This window comes from Diabrotica virgifera, chromosome 5 (assembly GCF_917563875.1).
Source record: "Diabrotica virgifera virgifera chromosome 5, PGI_DIABVI_V3a".
NCBI classification, from domain to species: domain Eukaryota; kingdom Metazoa; phylum Arthropoda; class Insecta; order Coleoptera; family Chrysomelidae; genus Diabrotica; species Diabrotica virgifera.
In genome coordinates this window covers 33,319,545-33,341,493 of record NC_065447.1, presented here as the reverse complement: position 1 = coordinate 33,341,493, position 21,949 = coordinate 33,319,545, and the positions used below count along the sequence as shown (strand labels likewise).

Genomic DNA, 21,949 nt, shown 5'->3' with positions numbered 1-21,949 from the left:
ATAATAATGGAGTTTATTCGTAGCAAATAAATTATACAATAATAAACTCAGTTCCTCACTGAAGTTGTACGTACCTACAACTTGTGCGTGAGGGTTCAATTTTGATTGTCTTTAACAACACAAATCAATTTTAAAATTTACAAAAAGGAATCAAATAAAGTTTTTTTCGTTCATCTGTCTCGAAATTTGGGCTCCTCTTCTCACTAATTCAGTTACTATTACATGTTGTTTTTAGGACCTACGAAAATTTCTCATAAAATTCAAGAAATGATTGCAAAACGTTTCCTATGGGACTCCTCTGGTGGGACTTCGTTTTCTATGATAATTATCATTATTTTTAATCTGTTTTATCTATTTTTACAAAAAATTTTACAAATTTAACACTTATAAGTGACATTTCAAAAAATTCATTTTTGACATTTTTTGGGATAGGGGTAGTTTCCCCAGGGATGTTTCAATCATCATATATATTTATGAAAAACCCTATTGATGGAGCACAATATGTCAATATAGGTCAAAAAACAAAAAAATAATTTTTCAACCCCCCATTTTTTTGGCTACAGGCTTTTGGTGTCGGTGCATAGGTAATATGAACGTGCACAAAATGAAATATGAAGCATTTTAATAAAGAGCATGGTGTGTGAAGGATTCCAAGAAAATTACTTTCTTTATTAATTCTCCTGGTTTTTGGTGTGGTTCCGGAAAAACTGGGGGTTCATTATACACATTTGTGAATAACACCTGTACATGGATAATCGCTAAAAGTTTTTTTACTCTAGCATAGGCGGTTCAGATGGTATAAAAAGGGGTTTTCAAAATGTAAAACAACCTGTAATTAAAAAATTTGCAATTGCCCTTAAGTGAAACCTATACCAAAAAATCAGCCACTTATTTGTAATTAATTGCCGCAGGGTTACTTCTTAATTTTCTTTACAGTTGGGGAAAAATATTTTTTTTAAACATCTGTTTTAAAAATTTGTCAACTTTGGGGCGCCACCCCCGCTAAACGGTGAGTGATAGACATATGCTGTCGGAAAATAAATAGTAGGAAATATAGTCCTCTTCATTTTACTATTAAGTAAATTTTTTGCAAAACATACAGGGGCTACGTTTCGCAAAAACCACAAATTACCCCCTTTAAATGGATGAAATGGGGGGTTCTGGGGCGAAATTTTTAATAAAAAGTTAGTCTTATAATAAGCATTCCTTGATATACCAAAAAAAAAAAAAACCGGACTTGTGTCCATTTTGCGAGGTTCAACCAATGTTTCCTACACTATATCATTTCTTGCTCAATTTATGCTACTAAGCAATTGATTGGATAGACGGACAATGCGTCATAGGTTAACAAGTGTATTATGAGCAAGTTCTCTGGTACAATAATTTATTTGTGTATCTAACTACTTTCTTCCTGTCTACGACCACTGCCCTTAGCTTAAGACCATCTAAGAGCAATGACCTTAACATATTGGTTACAATGTCACAACCAGAGTTAACAGCAATTTCAGATATTAACCATTTACTGCTCAAATTTTTTAGTACTTCTACCAAATATCACACTAAACTGAAAGTTATAGGGTAAAAATCTGTCCGATCGCCCAAATTTTTAATAGCTGGATGCTTCTCCGATCTCGTCCAGTGGCTGGTTTGGATATTGCAGCTATAAAATACTTAAAAAGTATTTTTACAACTCTTTCAAAATTTACTTATATACGTTTCGGATATTAATAAGTTGTAGATACTATAAACTGGTATTATTAGAATAAAAGAAAAGCAAAAATAACGTAATTTTGGTGTAGCATGAACTGAAAAATCCTCAAAATTTCATATACATCGAATACCTCAAACGAAGAAGTGCTGCATAAAATAGGCAATGAAGGAGAACTTTTCAACACAGTGAAAGTTAGAAAAATCTCATACCTAGGCCACATACTGAGCAATAATGAGTACGAATATGCTCAACCTATAGTGAAAGAAAAGATCTAAAAAAGAGAAGACTACGAAGGAAAAGACTATCGTGACTCAGAAACATCCGACAATGGATAGGGCTAATTTTGAACAGCTGAAGATAGAGAAAAGTTTGCAATTGTAGTAGCCAGCCTCCATTGAGGAGAGGGCACTTTACGAAGAAGATGTAGCAAAATAATTTTTAATTCCGGTCTTGGAGGGTAGCAACAATACAACAAATTCTTTTTAAGATTCAAAAGAGACGAACCATTCTGAAGTACTACTCTGTGGACCGACAAACTAGATTCCGATGATTACCCATAAATTCTTATGTAAATTAAATGTGCCATTTCACACGAGCGATAGTGGCTGGCCACGGTCGCCGCTCCTCGCCACTATGACGTCCATTACAAAATCATTGGGGCTACAAAAATCGCATGTTTCAGCCACTTTGTGGATCCACAGATTAATGCTCCAGAGTGTTTCGTTTGTTTCGAACCCAAGAGAGGGAGCGGCTGACTCAAGTACCTTCATATTACTTGAGAATCAGCCGTTGTCCCTCTGTAGTAGAAAAATATTGACAAGCATGGTGGCATCACAATTTGGATTTCATTTTCAAGAGCAACTAGGACCCGTACCGTTGCGCAATGTTCCGGCCTAGGTGCAGACCAGCCGCAGCCCTCTCGCGTTGCCAAGAAGCTCTTGCATATGGAACGGAAAAGGGAAACCTGAAAACCCCAAGTAAATTCAAAACCTCTACCAACTCAAGGAAGCCTTATCAAAATAAGCGGATTGCTAACGAAGATCCCAGCTGGGTCTTCAACCAGACAAGCCTAGATTAAAGCAGAGCCTATGTGAGTTTTTGACATTAAAGGAGGTATTTCTATGCTACTCTAACAGAACAAATGTCTCAACGAGTCCGCCTCGCAGATAAGAGAGTCAGGGTGTCACATTGGTCACATCCTTCCCCATAGTACTTGTATTGCTACTGAACATCTGGTCGTTATCTCTGAATGGGCGAACCGGTAAACACATATAGTAATACGGTTCCGACCTCGCATGTTGTAGAGGTAGCCGTCGAGGTCCCTACTCCTCCAACACTCATGTCCAAAGTGTGGCTCGTGCTGCAAGCACACCTCTAGCTGATACTAAATATATATGAGCTTACAGTCTACCATACAGAGGTTCCACGTGAGCTCGTTTCATATATTAAGAGCACAGACCGGTAACCAGAGTGACTTTTCTGTGATCTAGTTTTGTTTTTAGCAGCCCCCGTACCGACTATCGTAACCAAAAATGACGGTCACGTGTATCTGAGTTGTGCATTATCAATGCGAATCCGTGCAACTCACTAAGGGAACGGAACAAAAACTCCTTGTTCTGGATATATATTTTTGGCGCAGATGAGCAGGTGTATCCAGTATGCACTTAAAAGATTAAAGAATAAGACAAATTCGACACCCCCATTCCCAATCGAACAAGGATGTAACTCATTTTTAGCGATTTTACAGGAGAGACAAAAAAGAAAACATGAGTTTTTAAAAATTTGTAGCCAAATGATTAGACTCTTTTACACTAATGTGATATGATATTTATAACATAATAAGCGATTACTGTGAGATGTATGATTTGTAATTTTATTAGCTAATTAAAATCTTGAGTTTGATTCAGATAAAACCTTGAGATTAAACATGAGTGTCCGTAGAAAAAGGTTGTAACTCGCCTAACAACCATTTTACACTCTCCGTGTTAATTATTTTAGGCTCCGTACGGATTTAGGCTTGCCTGATGCTTGGCATAGCGTATCATGGTTATGCATAGGTGTGGAGCATATACGACTTTATATTTTTCGGTTTTTCTATAAGGGCATACATTGAATCGCCCTCGTTTTGTGAATGTACTATTTCAAAAAATACATGTGTAGTGTTAATATTAAACTTTTTTACTACACAGAAGTACGTAGCAAACACTATTCTATACTTAATTTGTCCACCGCAACTATCAAAAAAGGAAAAAAAGTCCGTAGATCCTTTTTACTTTTATTTCGATAAATTGACTTATGAGATGCACCATAATATGTTTGAATACTTTATAAATTAAACATACGTGCAATAAAGTTGTAACTCATTTAAAAACCTTGTTAATCGTCAACCATAAAGAAAGTAAATGTTTAACATAGGGAGTATCCAGTATTACTGCCTTTTCACGCTAGAATGGCACACGTAAGTTAAAATACAACTTTTTTCAATGAAGTATTAGCCAAACTATTGAGAATTAAACTATGTAGTTTATATTGACGTGTGCGCAATTTTTTGCCGAATTCGCCTGTGTTGAAATCTGAAAAAAGATGTAACTTGAGTTACAACCTTGTTCGATGGGAGTGTCAAATTATGGACAAAAACACCATCGTGGAGGAAATACAGCAAAAACAGCTTACTTTCTATCAACATGTTAATAAATGATAATAAATTCATTGATAATTAGTAATACTTAGAATAATACTATATTTTGTGTTACATTTCATGTACCTATATCAAATACTTAATTCTAAATTCAAATAATACACATAATATATTACAATGTATAACTTTATTCAATGATAATGACTTGCCTGTAATAATTTCGACTAACATGTACATTGTAGATGTAGAACATCACGCAGGAGAGCCACTGATGCATATCTTGATCAGATTAGAGAACTTGTCAGTGCTGCTGCTACGTTTATTCATTTGATAATGTAACGAGATAGTCCTTCTTATTGCTACAAGTTTATTTTTATTGTTCTATTGACTTTCACTCGTTCGAATTTGTAGGGGAATTGTTAGAAGACTAGCTACATTGGTTTTAATTTATTTAATAAGAATCAATATACAGAGTGATTCGTTAAGGACGTTCAATATCTTAGTTGTAGATTCTAGACCTCAAAATGAAGATTCTACCAACATGCCTTATACAAATATTACTCTAGTTTTCGAGATACCGAATGTTTAAAATTTAAATATCGATTTCAATTTTAACAATAATTTTGTATATTTTGACAATTTGTACTGAAAAATTGGCAATTTTATGTTTTTGGCATGAGAATTTCTGATTTAGACTCCAGTTTAGCATTGCTAATAGAGAAAGCTGGTTAAACTTGGTTGTATTTAGTAAATCAAAAGATTTTTTTTTAAACGAACTATGGGCAAAATAATAGAAAAATATGAAGAAGACGTAAATTGTACAAAAAAAGAATGTGTGTGTACTTTGTACGCACATAAGGAGTTATACTTCTATTATATGATTTCTTAAAAATAAATATAATTTAAACAGTTTGTTTTAATTTTTTTAAACATCAAACTAATTTTATGCTTACCGCTTTCAAAAAAATTAAAAAAAAAGTATAGCATTGCTCCGGACTCGACCTCAATACCTCTCGATCTCTGGCCGAATGCTATACCAAATACGCTACGAGGACTGTGTCTGTATCGGTTCGGACCTACCTAATGACACTTCACGGTATCAAACAGACAAGTATAATAAATATACAATAAAATGTTTTAATAATACTCATCTTACTCCTGAGGAAGGTAAATCCAAATACACAAAAATTATAATAAATATATTTACTAAAAACACTAATATATTTTGTCACACCTTTTCTTGCACCGCTATATTTATACATAACTTGAAAGATTCAGCAACTAAACGACACAGTCTGTGTGCGCATGCGCGCAGTATTATGACATTTTACTTTCATTCGCGCCTAAAGGAGTATAACTTCAAAAACTTACACCTGATTGATTCATGTAATTCAGTCGGTTATTGAGTTATTTGCTTTTAAAAAGTTTAATGAATTTTCATTTTGCAATAAAATAATTATTTTTTCCCTTAATGTGTAACATTTGATTAAATTAAGTCTTTTGACTTTGTAGAAGCAAATAAGTCAAAAATCGATGGAATTATATGAATCAAATAAGAGTAACTTTTTTGCAGAGATTAACGTTATTTCTTACAAATTATTCTATCCATAGTTTAGCTGAAAAAAATTGTTTTTATTTATGGATCTAGCGCCATCTATAAGCAATACTAAATTAGAATCTAAATTATTAATCTCCATGACAAAAAAAGTAAAATTGCCATCTTTTAAATAAAAGTGGTGAAAATACGCAAAATTATTGCGAAAATTAAAATTTGTATTTGAATTTCAAACACTGGGTATCTGGAAAACTAACAATATTTGTATAAGGCATGTTGACCAGAATCATCATTTTGAGGTCTCGAATCTACAACTCAGAGATTGGACATCTTTAAAGAATCATCTTGTAGACAGTAATAATTATTGGAAGTAATAAAAGACAAGGATATTATTTATAGCGATGAACATCAAAGGATTGTAATTTTTAATAACCGTTTTCAAAAATATTGTATATAATTATTTCTTTTACATCTCAAGTAGATAAGTATAAATTGGAACGAAATAATTACTTAATTGTTATAAATTTTAGATTGAATCTAATATGAAAATATAAACAATAATTATTAAATTATAAATAACTATAACGAAAAACTAATAACAAATCAATTTTTAAGCAAAGTAAAATATTATTTTAATAAAAATATCTTTGCTTTAAGAGTGTAGGCGCATAATTTCGGGCCAGTGCTTTTTAAATGCATTAGGTATATTTTTTAATCCTGAGAAAAACTTAATAAAAATTTTTGAAAATTTTAAGCGCATAAAGATAGACTACATTATTACCGAGGACCGAAAGTCCCTGAAAACTTCTATACCTAATGTTTATTAAAATAAGTTACAGCGGAGAAAAGAAGAGTAAATTTAGTGTGATTTTTAATTTCAAATGTCTCATTTAAAAGAAACATTTTGTTTATTTTAATGGACTTTTGGCCCTCGGTAATAATGTAATCTTTCATTGTGCGTTTAAAATTTTCAAAAATACTTATTAGTTTCCTCAGGATTCTAAAATAATGCATTTAAAAAGCATTGCTTCTTGAATTGAAAATTTTGTGTCGATATTTAGAGTTGTTAGTAGGGGGTAGGTACAATAGGAAGTTCAATTGTTGAATGTGTTAAAAAGACATTTCAGTACTTGATTGAACCGGCAGCTTAACCCGGCACCTGCCACGTGGGGTTCTACCAGCACCCCATAACATATTTTTATCAAATATTTGGTATTTCAAGTTTGGTAACGGAACTGTGCGTCATAGTAGCTTTCTATAATATTATATAGCATAGATGTGTTAGTGTTTGAAGTGGTTATTTAGTGTCATTCTGAACTTATAGCTATAAAATCGAATTGGGGTGTCATCATCTGGCACTTTAAGTTTAAATTTTTTTTTGTATTTTTGATAAACAGGTCAAATTTACATGTTTTATTGAAATAACTGATTTAAATTATCAATATAAACTATATACTCACTAAATCTTAATTTTTTTAGATATTTTACTTGACTTCATTTATTATGGTTTGGTACTTGCTAATTTGTTTATGACACCTTTTTCATTTTATTTTTTAACTTTTATAACATATTAGTGGCTAATAAGTCAATAAAACATGTTTTTTTATATTCTTGTGTTACTCAACACATTATTTTGTTTTTTAAATAAGTAGATCACAGAAAATTTTTAAGGGATGCTGTGAGCACCCCACGTGGCAGTTGGCGCCTTGAAAAGCCACGTGGCAGGTGCCGGATTAATAGACACTTAAAGTAGGTAGTCAGGTTTTTTTCTTTCTTCGATGTATGTTCCTTCTTCCTCTGTTAGAACATGACTCTGTTTATTCTATCATCTCATCTCTTATGATGTTGATATCCATCTATCTTACTACATTTTCCGGGTCTTTCTAGCGGTCTTGTTATGTTGGGTTTACGTGGCACATCGCGTGCTTCTTCCTACGTCCATCCTATCGACAGGATATCTCCATTTGTGGCTTCGTCCATCTCACCACATCTTAGACTGCAGTCTCTTTTAAATATTTCTTCATTCTATGATATGATAAGCTCCATAAATATTCTGATATACTGGCTGCCTGGTATACTTGCTTTTCACGTCCTCTGTAGTATATCAATCATGACATAATACATCTATTCCGAGCTAGTTGAAATTCATGACATGAGTGTACATCTGGTGGAGCTACTGATTATAACCATTGACGTTGTCTTTTCGTGTGATATGAATACGCTTAACTTGTATGCACTTGCCGGCAAAGGTAAAAGTGTATATGTGAAAAAAGTGAGTTTTGAGATAAATGACTTTTTGTTCTTTTGTTGTGCCGTTTTGTCATTTATAAAGTTAGACAAGTGAAATTTGAAATATAAAAAAAGCATGTTATTATAATAATTATTATATCAGCAAATATGTATAGTTTTTTCAAACGTGCTTGTAAAATGACATATACTGTTTTACCATTTTTCCATTATACGCAAAGAGTATATAAAATACTTTATACGTATATACCGTCGGGGGAGATAAAAATTCCCATTGGTCATACTATGGTAAAAGAGTATATGAAATGTTTATACTATTTTACCATTGTAATTGGGACACCGTTTTTATGAAATATATTACCGTATAACAGCATATACCACATATATCCTGTTTTAGCAGTAGAGTTTCAAAAAATAGATATAACATAATACCAGGGATAAGCAGTGTATGATGATGTATACAATTCTGCCTTTGTAGAGTTTGTCGAATATATTATACTGTTTTACCATAGCAGAGACGCAAGTACACGTACTCATATACTGTTTTACCAGTGTCACATTTTGAAAACTAAATGAGATAAAAATAAACTAAAAATTGCATAATAAAGAGCGGAAAAAATTACCCAGTTTTGGCGGCAAATTCAAAAATCGATTTTTTTCACATATACTGTTTTACCTTGGCAGGCAAGGTAAAACAGCAGACAACAGCTGCAGTATAACTGCAGCAGTTATGTTGAATCTGTGTAAATTAAGATTTTTTGGTTAACGAGATGCGAAAGTTTGAGGTGAATTATTGTTAAATGTTATTTCAGAAGATCTAGAAAGTTTTTAGCTCTTCTTCTTCTAAAATCTTTTTTTTTGTCGAGACGTTGTTGAAGTTGAAGTTGAGTTCACATTTACTGAATAGTGAATATTTTTTCCTTTCAAGTTTTTTTCTTTTTAATTAGTTTTTATACTTACCTTCGTTTTAACTTAACTTTTTTTGGTTTTAGGACCTAATCTTCACAATCCAATAGGTCCCCGTAACGCTTTAGTAACTGCAAATTTAGCATCGTTGCCTCCGCTGCTATAAATATTTTATAGAATATAATTTAGTTGATTTATAAGTAAGATATAATTCCGGATAGTAATCAAATAATGAAATAATTGTCTTTTGGTCATCATATTCTACTAAATCTAAAATAACAATAACGAAGTAATTACTACTTTCCAATGGGTATTTATATATGGACTCGCGAAGAAAGTTATCTTCCTTAAGGAAAGTATAATAAACACTATATGTATCTAATTTTCAATTACACCACGATGTCATTATTCTCATGTTTTATTATTTCTAATTAATTGTTATGTAAGATAAAATCTATTCTATTGATTTAAAATTTAATTTATTGACCAGGATATTCGTTAACAGCTCGTGTACCAATTACTATTACTACAAATTGCCATAACTGTAGTTTAATCTGTATCTTCATGTGCCTCATCCTTTAAGGTCATTGGCAATCATCATGGAAAATTTTACTCTATATGCAGTGGTTGTAAAGAGTTTTATTGTGGTTTTTCCATTCCACTGCTTTAAATTTTTCATCCAGGACGTGCTTCGTCTCTCCGGTTCTTTTTCCTGCCATTTTCCCTTTTTATAGCCAATCGCATCAACTAATAGTCTAAGAGCTAGAGCCGAAAAATCATCGTCATAAGTAATATGGAGTTTGGCATGTGAAATGTGTCCATTGTATATTGATAATTATTACCTCTTTCAGGCTGACACCTCAGTGGATACAGGAAGTAGCAATAAGGGATGAAAGGGGAAAGTTAGTGTAGTCATTAAAGGATTTCACCTCCTATTTTGTTAAACCTTCATCGATTTGCATGAAATTTGGTGACTAGTTAGAGCATACCTCAAGAAAGAAAACTGATTTGGTGCCACTTGCACTTTTACCCTGGGGGTGGATACCATCCCTTCTCGGGAGTGAAAACTATTTTATTAAAAATAACCCCACAAATCGATAGAGGGACAAATTTTAAGTAAAATTTGTTATATCATGATATTAAAATAGATCAATACTTTTTCAGTTATTAAGATAAAAAATTTCTCTATTTAAGAGCACATGCGTGAAGTTACGGATGATAAAAAGAACATATGAATTAATTGTATGTTAGTAAAATATTATTTTTATAATATTTCGATATCGGTTTAGCAAAAAATGCATTCAAATATATCAAATGTACTCCCATTGGACACCCCCAGTTTCTGGATATATTCAGTTTATATTGATAGAAAAAATTTAATTAAATATCGAAATAATTTAAAAATAATATCTAACAATAAAACACTGAAAACGTTTGTTTTCTATACTTCCACAAAATTTATTACAACTAAGTGACTACAGCTGTTTCGGCAGAGTGCCTTTTTCAAGTGATTTGTTTACATTGGTTTGCCTATTTAAAGTCATTAACTGAAGAGGTTGAGGAGTGGGGAGCTGTTTGTCTCGAGTTGGTCATTCAGAATTATATCTGTATTTTTCAATTTATTAATTTCCATAGATTCTAATAAAGATAGCTTAAGGCCTTTATTTTATCTAGCTATCTTTATTAGAATCTATGGAAATTAATAAATTAAAAATAAAGATATAATTCTGAATGACCAACTCGAGACAAACAGCTCCCCACTCCTCAACCTCTTCAGTTAAAGACTTTAAATAGGCAAACCATTGTAAACAAATTACTTGAGAAAGGCACTCTGCCGAAACAGCTGTAGTCACTTAGTTGTAATAAATTTTGTGGAAGTATAGAAAACAAACGTTTTCAGTGTTTTATTGTTAGATACAATGAACTTCCATCAAGTAACGGTCGAATCCATCAATTATAAAAATAATATTTTACTAACCTAAAATTAATTAATATGTTTTTTTATCATCCGTATCTTCACGCATGTGCTCTTAAATAGACAAATCTTTTATCTTTAATAACTCAAAAAGCATTGATTTATTTTAATAACATGATATAACAAATTTTGCTTAAAATTTGTCCATCTATCGATTTGTGGGATTATTTTTAATAAAATAGTTTTCACCTCCGGGAAGGGATGGTATCCACCACCGGGGTAATAGTGCAAGTTGGCACCAAATCAGGTTTGTTTCTTGAGGTATGCTCTAGCTAGTTACCAATTTTCATGCAAATCGATGAAAGTTTAACAATATAGGGGGTGAAAACCTTTAATGACTTCACTAACTTTCCCCTTTCATCCCTTATTGCTACTTCCTGTATCCACTGAGGTGTCAGCCTGAAAGGGGTCATAATTGTCAATATACAATGGACACATTTCACATGAAAAACTCCATATTACTTATGACGATGATTTTACGGCTCTAGCTCTTCGTCTATAATAGATAAAATTTATTTCTTAGTATGTGACCAAAGTAGCTCATTTTTCTTTTCGCCTTAGTATTGAGTATTTCTTTTACTTTTTTCATTTCTCTTAATATTTTCCGTGTTTATTGCGTGTTGTGTCCATGATATTTTGGACATTCTTCGATCACATCACCTAGCACCAATATCTTTCTTTAAAATTTTGCTGCAGCTGCAATAGAAGTTTTATTAAGATATGTATTAGTGTATATTTAGATACATATACAGGGTGTCCCGAAAAATTGGTCATAAATTATACCACATATTCTGGGGTCAAAATAGTTCGATTAAACCTAACTTACCTTAGTACAAACGTGCTCATAAAAAAAGTTACAACCCTTTGAAATTACAAAATGATAATCGATTTTTTTCAATATATCGAAAACTATTAGAGATTTTTTATTGAAAATAGACATATATCATTATTATGGCAGGATCATCTTAAATCAAAATTAGAGTGAAGTTTGTTCACCACATAAAAATTTTATGGGGGCTTTGTTCCCTTAAACCCCCCAAACTTTTGTGTACGTTCCAATTAATTCGTTATTGTGGCACCATTAGTTAAACACACTGTTTTTAAAACTTTACTGCCTCTTAGTATTTTTTCGATAAGCTAGTTTTTATCGAGATGCGGCTTCTTTTTTATATATTTACATAAAAATTTTATGGGGGTTTTGTTCCTTTAAACCCCCCAAATGTTTGTGTACGTTCCAATTAAACTATTATTGTGGTACCATTAGTCATAGACAGGGTTTTTAAAACTTTTTGCCTCTTAGTCTTTTTTGACAAGTCGCCTTTTATCGAGATGTGGCTTCTTTTTTAAAATATATCTAAAAATGTAAATTATAAATAAATTTTCAGATTATTAACAGGTCTCTATAATCGTACTTTATACAGATATGTGGTGGATTCGACAAATATTCAAAATATGTCGATAAACAATGGTTTATCGAAAAAGTACTAAGAGGCAAAAAAGTTTTAAAAACAGTGTGTTTAACTAATGGTGCCACAATAATAACGTAATTGGAACGTACACAAAAGTTTGGGGGGGGGGGGGGGTTTAAAGGAACAAAGCCCCCATAACATTTTTATGGGGTGCAAAAATGTCACTTTAATTTTTTGTAAGATGTTGCTGCCATAAGAATGCCAGCTGTCCATTTTCAATAAAAAATCTCTAAGAGTTTTCGATATATGAAAACAAATCGATTTTCATTTTGTAACTTCAAAGGGCTGTAATTTTTTTTTGTGTGCACTATTGTATATAGGTAATTGAGTTTCAATCAACCTGTTTTTGACCCCAGAATCTGTGGTATAATTTTTGACCAATCTTTTCAGGACACCCTGTATAATCAATGTTGCCATTATGTTTAATTCACGAGCCCAACGGTATGGTCAATTTTTATTTCGAGAAAAAAATTGCATACTTATTGTTTCCGAACGATAATTAGTGCATTGCGGTACATAACACTATTATTTGCATTTACCTTTTAACATTATGGTATTACCTCATAATGTATTTAACCATTATCAATAGATCTTACTTACACTAAAAATGACAATGAATAAAATATTTTAAAAAGAAAAAATACAGATTTAAAACATAAAATATTGTATACCAGTTACTTTCGAATCCAGGCTGAAATCCTAAACAACATGTTAAAATACTTTACTTTCAAGTTATAATTACTTATTTTACTATGGTTTAAAGTTTTTTGTAGCGCTAATTATATAGTGTCCATTAAGAGTAAGGTGTAATAAATTCTGCAGTAATGAAATTCAGTAAGCTGCAGTAATAAAACAACTATACAAGAAAACCAATTAATTCTAATAATTATACAAGAAAAAGTTAATGAATGCGACAACGAACCAATAAAATGTATATTAACTTCGAGCAATACAAAAAACAATACAATCAATAATTAATTTAATTAATGAGCAAATACAATGTAACAATATAACAAAATGTAACCACAGAAAGTTGAAAGCTAATGATTTCTAGAGAGCGGAATATATGCAACACAACATTACCAAAATATGCGCATATATATGCATTACTTTTACTACAAATATGCAGGTATTTTTTCTAAATTTGTCGAAATATGCAAATGCATATTAAAAATACTCAAAAATAAAACAATATATTAAATATAAACATTTATGTTTAAAAAATTCAACCTACATTTATGTTTAATACATATTTATTTTTCACATAAAAACAAATGAAATGATACACCAAAACTGATAATATAATTAAATTAAGAATCTAAATTGTAGTATGAATTTATAATCAAATATTTTTCAAAACTTTCAACTAGAAACTTTTGCCTTCTATCACTAAAAACGTGTTTGGGCACAGAAAAAGTTCGTTCTACATCTACGGATGTTATAGGACAATATTTAATTTTAGGCAGTAAACTAATTTGCCAAGTCGTAAGATCTTCAGAAAAGTTGCCTTCAAAAATACGTACAACTTTCCTCAAACAATCGAAGCACTTATTTTTTTCTAAAACATTTTTTAATTTATTTCTAATTGTAATCCCTTTGTTTCCGGGAATTTTTTGACAATGAGCAGAAAAAGTGTTAACAAGATTAACCGAATCACTTAATTGTAAATTTCTTTGTTCTAATGACTTTATTAGATCTGGTAAAAAACTAAAATTAACTTTTATGAACATACGTTCTTTAGCAATTTGTACGTTACTTAAAAGTTCTTGACTTTCAGTTACACACTGCGAGTCATTTTGAATATCTAACACAACGTCTTTTATGGCATCAAAATTATTTGAAATGTGAAAATGAATGTAACTTACGATTTTGGAACCGGCCTTGCAAAATACTTTGTCTCCACTTAGCTTTAACTCAGGAAAATAGTTTATCCAAGCACTTTTTTAAATGGTAGACATATTTAAATTTAATATATACCAATCGCTTCAAAAACACTAAATACGATACAACGTTTACTTTAATCAAATGTTGGCCGGAAACTGACAAAATAAATATTAGACCCTTAAAATCAGGTAGGTACCTACGACTTGCTACGCTAATAAAATAATATTTTTCTGGGAACACCCATAATTGTTAAATTCAGATAGTAATGGGAAAGTCCAGATAGATAATAATGAGCGATAGATAGATAAATAACGAGCTCGTTCATATCGAAGTTATAAAATTCCAACTAAGAGAGGAAAATTTTAAACTTTTATATAATTTATTTTTAAAATATGCAAAATAAATCGTGTTTAGCTTAAATATGCAATGTTGTGTTTGTTGTCTGAAAATATGCAACATATGCATCTATATGCACATTGCATATATTCCGCTCTCTAATGATTTCAATAAAACTCTAATTCACTAAGGCGCATGTACGTCTTAAGCCGGGCTAAAACGACGCGTGTCCTTGGAAAATACACAATTATTTGCCTACTTGTTGAGTATACTAGCTTTGCGATTACGATGGCAAGCAGGGCCCTAACACTACAATTTACAATAATTATTAGAGAGTAAACATTTGGCTTAAAACTTTAACCAATGAATCAGTGGTATAATTACTAAATTAATAGTCGCAGTAAAGATCTGAAAGCAAACTAAGAGAGTCGTTATTATTCAGCTCAGCTTTAATCTTCAGGATGCTGTTCTTTAAGGTGTGAAATTCTATTAACAAAGGATCTACCTGTTTTATGGAATGATCCTTTGTTTATTTAAGTACACATTTCCATCAATAGTACCTCTCTGAGCTGAATATTGATGATTTCTTAGTTTGATTTCAAAACTATAAATGCTCATTATCTGTGCATTTTGTTTAAGCGCCTCTGCAAGTATCGACAAGTACATGTATGTACATATGTACTGGTCGATATGTACTATGTACGAATAATGGTGATCCCTTTGACTCGGGTCATTTTTACCGACAACAAATGCAAAAACCATCGGGTGCAACGAGTGACAACTAATTGTACTAGCAACCCACTTACACGACATGACAAGTATAAGCAAGTAACGAGTTTTTTGAGTCCGGCTTTATGTTAAATACAAACTGAACAATGAGTTTGGACGGGACAAATTATAAAACATGGAATTAACTTGTCCTCTTTGCAATTCTTGAGAAAGTCAAGGTTCTTTAACGACTATAGCGTCGTAATAATGGAGATCTAAATTCACTTTAACTGCCAAATTCTATTGAAACCTTTTACTTTTCAATTTAGAAAATATTTTTATGTAATCTTCATATTATCCTAAAATCAATATTATTTCACTTAAAGATGTACTATACATGGTGTCCCGAAAATATTGGCTATAAATGATACCACACATTCTGGGGTCAAGAATAGTTCGACTGAACCTAACTTACCTTAGTACAAAAATGTGCTCATAAAAAAAGTTACAGCCCTTTGAAATTACAAAATGAAAATTGCTTTTTTTCAATATATCGAAAACTATTAGAGATTTTTTATTGAAAATTGACATGTTTCATTCTTATAGCAGGAAGATCTTAAAACAGAATTATAGTGAAATTTGTCCACCCCATTAAAATTTTATGGGGGTTTTGTTCCCTTCTTAAACTTTTTTGTACTTTCCCATTAACTCATTATTGTTATACCATTAGTTAAACACAACGTTTTTAAAACTTTTTTGCCTCTTAGTATTTTTTCGATAAGCCAGTTTTTATCGAGATGCGGCTTCTTTTTAATATATTTACATACAAATTTTATGGGGGTTTTGTTCCTTTAAACCACCCAAATGTTTGTGTACGTTCTAATTAAACTATTATTGTGGTACCATTAGTTAAACACAGTGTTTTTAAGACTTTTTTGCCTCTTAATTTATTTTTTGATAAGTCACCTTTTATCGAGATGTGGCTTCTTTTTCGAAATATACTTAAAGATGTAAATTATAAATAAATTTTCAGATTATTAACATGTCTCTATAATCGTACTTAACCATATACAAAAAAATATGTGGTGGATTCGACAAATATTCAAAATATCCCCATAAAGACTGACTTATCGAAAAAGAACTAGGAGGCAAAAAAGTTTTAAAAACATTGTGTTTAACTAATGGTGCCTCAATAATAATTTAATTGAAACGTACACAAAAGTTTGGGGGGTTTAAGGGAACAAAACCCCCATAAAATTTTAATGGAGTGCACAAATTTCGCTTTAATTTTTTTTAAGATATTGCTGCCATAAGAATGCCACATGTCCATTTTAAATAAAAAATCTCTAAGAGTTTTCGATACATGAAAAAAAATCGATTTTCATTTTGTAACTTCAAAGGGCTGTAACTTTTTTTGTGTGCCCTATTTTATATAGGTTAGTAAGTTTCAATCATCCTATTTTTGACCCCAGATTATGTGATAATTTATGACCAATCTTTTCGGGAGACCCTGTATAGTACTATATACTTATAATATAGTTCTCTTATATTTTTTACGAGGCTAAGCAAAATATTTGTTAATTAATTTATCGCAACGATAAGAAAAATAGCTAAAGCTAATGAATTAATTGTAATAAATTCACTTTCTCTAAAAATTCCGACAGATGGAGCAATATCATAAAAATAATCGTCATTCTTGTTTTGATGCTGATATAGAAAAGTGCTATAACATCATGTGCGGGTATAACGGTCGGTTTAAAATTGGATTTATGTTGCAGCATTCTTTAACAAATTGCTGAAATAAAAGAGAAACTTGAACTTGAAATACCATCAACTGTTTTAATAATTCATAACCAACAGATTAAAATCGACTGAATTTTTAAGTAAAAATTTGTTTCTGGAAATTATTTAAAGTAGTACTAAAGGTTTCTTAAATATTAATCAGTTTATGTGAAAGTCATATAAAATGTATATATGGTGTATTCCACGAATATACGTCTGTTTTGGATTATCGCGACAACGATTATTTTAGTGTACAACATAAGAAGTACGAAAGTATTTTGCTCTAATAATTACTCCAATAAACAACAATATAATTTGCAATTTACTTCCGTTCTTCATATTTTGCACAATAAAATATTCGTTGTCGCGGTAGTCCAAAACATACGTATATTCGTGGAATGGGGTATAGCATTATTACTCTGGACAAAGCTTTTGGTTTTCTTGGTATTTTTCCATTCAAATTCGGGCTCATTACTGTGATAACACTGTTTGTTTTTAAATTAAACATATTTTATCGCCAACCGTTACTAAAGTCATTCATTATTGTACTTATTTGCGGCAGTACAGTAACACTTTATTGTACTGAAAGAAGAAGAACTTTACCTGCCGCAAATATTAATCACGTTAACCGAGATTGAATGTATGTAATCGATGGCCGCAATCGATTATTTTTATTTGAGTGAACGTAAAATCTATTTACTTTAATTATTAAAAATGTTGTACGAAATTTACGGTATTATTAATTAAAATTATACCAAGAAGTGAAATTTTGTATTAGTTTGCACATAATTATATTCATTATACCAAAAATTTAAACTTCACCGATTTAGTAATTATTCAATATTCATAATTATAGATTAAAAATCGAAAGCAGCCATCATGCAAAAGTCATCTGTCATCCCTGTCATATGAAATTTTTATTTCATATTTTTATTTCAAATTAAACAAAATATGATTATTTGTTTATGTTTTTTATGGTTGACGATAAAATTTTGTGTGCACCACGTCAGTAAACACTCTTTAAAGAATTCGTCTCTTACTAGCCTCGCTCGCTCTGCTCGTAATATCAGACTCGTTTGATAAAGAGTCACTTTACTGACTTGGTAAATAAATAACTATTTCTTTAAATAATTACTGTCTAAAATACACATGAAAAATTTGTATCTTCTCCTTCTTCTTCTTCTACTTGTTGTAGATCTGTCGATCTGTTAATTCCGACGTTGAAGTATTTCTTGAGAAGTAGACTGCCAGCTATCTCTCCATTTTTTGGTGGTATCCCCGGTGGACGCTTGCCTGCTGGTTTTCCTTCTAGAGCAATTCTTGGTAGTCTGTGCACCTCCATTCTTTTTACATGACTGAACCATTCTCTTCGTCTTTGCCTGCCCCATCTGACTAAATCTTGCACGCCACATTGTTCCCTGATGATGTTGTTTCGTATTCTATCTCTTCTTGTCTTCCCTGCTATTGCTCTTAGTGTCTTCATTTCGGCTGTTCGTAGCATGCTTTTGGTTTTATTGGTGTCTTCTCTTGATTCAATGCCATAGGTCATAACAGGTCTGATGCAACTTTTATGAATTCTAACTTTGCTGTCCATTCTCATATATGGGTTATTCCAGACCACATCTCTCAAACATCCAGACAAGACAGCGACCTTGTTAATTTGTCCTCTTAGGTCCCTGGCTGGGTCATGATAACTTGATATCTCTACACCTAGATATATGAACTGGTTTCGCTGTTCTATGGGTTTCTCCTCTACCACAAGCTTGCATCTAATTGGGTCTTTCGCAATGGTAATGCATGTTGTTTTCTGCGTGGATACGTTCATGTTGAGTCGTCGACATGCTTGATAGAATCGATAAAGTTGTCTTTGTAGGTCATCCTCGTCCTCTGCAATCAGGGCTGCATCATCCGCATAGCACACTATTCTGATTTTACCGTGGCCGGGTCTGTATCCTAGTTGTAGCGATTCCACACCTTCTATTATTTCATGCATTAGCATATTGAGGCTGTCTCCCTGCCTGATTTCTCCTGATGTTGGTATGTTGGCCGTAGTGGTGTCGTTTGTTTTAATTTTTGTCGTGTTGTTATTGTTCATTTGTTTTTATGATTTCAACAATATTTGACGGTATCCTTTTTTGCTTAATTTTCTTTAGTACATCGCTAAGTCTGACTCTGTCAAATGCTTTCGTTAGGTCTACGAAGCAAATATATGCAGGTTTGTTATATCCTATCGACTTTCCCTTTCCCTTTCACTTGTAAAAAAAATTGTATCCAAATTTTATATTTCGTTATTTTGTTTCAGTACACTTTCGCACCACAACCCGCTAAACAGCAAGTACAATACTCCTCAGCAGCTGATGTGTCCAGCTTCAGTTACAGCAGCCCTATCGTATCTTACAACAACTTAGGCCTTTTGAAACAGATTGCTGGTCAACAAGCTTCAAGCCATGACGTCCCTGTGACTTACCAAACTGAACAATCAGCTAAAGCCGACTACAGTTCTCAACCCAAAGTACAGTATATAACATCCCCTAAAGTTCAATACACTCACACTCCATCAGCAGTTCAATACACCTCATCTCCTAAAATCCAATACACTTCAGCTGCCAAAACCCAATACGCTGCTGCTCCATCAAGTGCGTACTCTGCCAGTGCTGCTTCAGCAAATGCCTACACAGCCAGTGCTGCACCTAACTACGAAGAAATCTACCAACAAATTGCTCAAAAAGCTGCCTATGCTGCTGCAGAACAACAACCTCAAGCTCCTCAACAAGCCGTTTACCACCAAGCTGCCCCACAGAAACTCTCTTACCAACAAGCTGCTTCTCCTGTAGTCTACCAATACCAAAAGGCTGCTGCTGCTCAAGCAGCTACCCAAGAAGAAACCTATTCTTCAGCTCCTTCACAACAATACACCTACCAGCTGCCACAGGAGTACGAGTCTGCTGCGCAATCCAGCCCACAGCTTTACTATTCTCAGTCAGCAGGTTCCGCTGCGCAAGCTCCACAGTATTACACGTTGGGATCGCAAGGCCATTCAAAGGGGGGTGTCACCTATTCCTCTTAAATTGTTTTTTTACGTTATTTATTTTATTGCAAAACTCTGTTGTACATAGTTTTCCCTTCAAGTCTGTACTGTTTTAATTTGATAGCTAAATATAATGTTTTTTATTTTTTTGTAAAACAGAAAATTTTATTTTCACAAGATACTACCAATAATATAGATGTCATCATCATAGTCATTAACATCTTGATGTATGTGTTGTGGTTCATCATCAAACCTAAGCAGTTTGGAGAGTTTGATTCACCGGTCAAAGCGGATCTCAGGAAAATGTTGTTGCCGGTCAATAACAATGATTTTGATTTTGTTGTAGTTAAGCATAGGTCCAAACATAATACTTTCGAGTTGTATTAATAACTTTGTAATTTTTCCTGAAGAAGAAACTAGAAGTATAATATCGTCTGTGAAGCGCAAGTTAGAGATATCTTGACACCTCCTAGATTTATTTCTAGAAAATATTAATTTTAGAAACGGCAAATAATAATCTATTTTACACACACTAAGTGGCGAATTTCGAAGTAGTAGACAGATTTGTACTAGAAGGAAAAGTAGAGGGCTAAAACTCAGAGGAAACTCTCCAACACGACAGGAAGAATAAGTGAAGATTATGGTGGTAAAATCACTACATGAAGTAATAATATTACTCAGGTAATAATATTACTTAGAGTGTAACTACGAGTGCTATTGGTTAATAGAAATTAGGTGATGAGCTGTTTTATAGCCTAGACGCTCCTAGATGCGAAATCTATACGGACGATAATAAACATTCAGTGCAGAATACGGAAATAAAAGTAATAGCTGTGTGGAACCCTCATTCACACTAAACAATATACATAGTATTCGGTACTACTTATAGTTCTAGAGTCCCATATATCCCAGCACTTAATATTTTCATCATTTTACCAACAATTATGGTATATCTGTCATTAAGCAGATAAAAGACTTCTGGATGTGGTGACATCAACCAGAGTTTTTCATCACCTCTAGAAAAGACGCAAAAATCCACTATTTTACACTTCATTACACCAGAAACGATAATCCTTAGGATAAGAGCCTTAAGATCCTAAGTATTATCTATTTGTTGTACGAAATGGAAAGCTGGATACTAAAAGTAGATAATATAAGGAAGTTAGAAGCATCTGAGATGTGGTGCTATAGAAGCATTTTGAAAATACCATGGATCCAATGAGTTACAAACGCAGAAGTCTTAAAAAGTCTACAAAAGGATTGCGAGGTGATAAAGAACATCAAAACAAGAAAGCTGGAATATATAGACCACATTATCAGAGGTAAGAAATATAAGATATTAAGGCTCATAATGCAAGTTAAAATTAAGGGTAAAAGATCCATTGATAGAAGAAGAACTTCCTGGCTGAGAAACTTAAGAGAGTGGTATAGTTGCAGCTCAGTAGATCTTTTCAGAGCAGCCGCCAATAAAGTACGGATAGCTGTGATGATAGCCAACCTCCGATAGGAGAAGAAACTATAAGAAGAAGACACCAAAGCCGTCATATACCTTAACCTTCGGAGTACGAAGACTGGGTCAAGCGTAACCCGAAATTCACTTATTTCTTAATATTTTATGAAATAATTTTTTTACAAATCCGATTGATCATAAGTTCTCTTTATTTGTTTCAATCTATTTTTTCGTATATAATTCGTGAACATGCAAATTAC

General features: G+C 32.4%; 1 protein-coding gene across 1 annotated transcript in view; it reads left to right on the top strand.

The window, feature by feature from the left end:
- The window catches only part of LOC126884984 (uncharacterized), a 48,385-nt gene extending 27,983 nt beyond the window's left edge, over positions 1-20,402 (top strand). The window contains exon 3 of the mRNA XM_050651370.1: positions 19,514-20,402. Within this exon, the coding sequence (XP_050507327.1) occupies positions 19,514-20,278 (765 nt within the window). The 3' untranslated portion in view covers positions 20,279-20,402. The remainder of the gene's footprint in view (positions 1-19,513) is intronic.
- Positions 20,403-21,949: the final 1,547 nt, after the last annotated feature.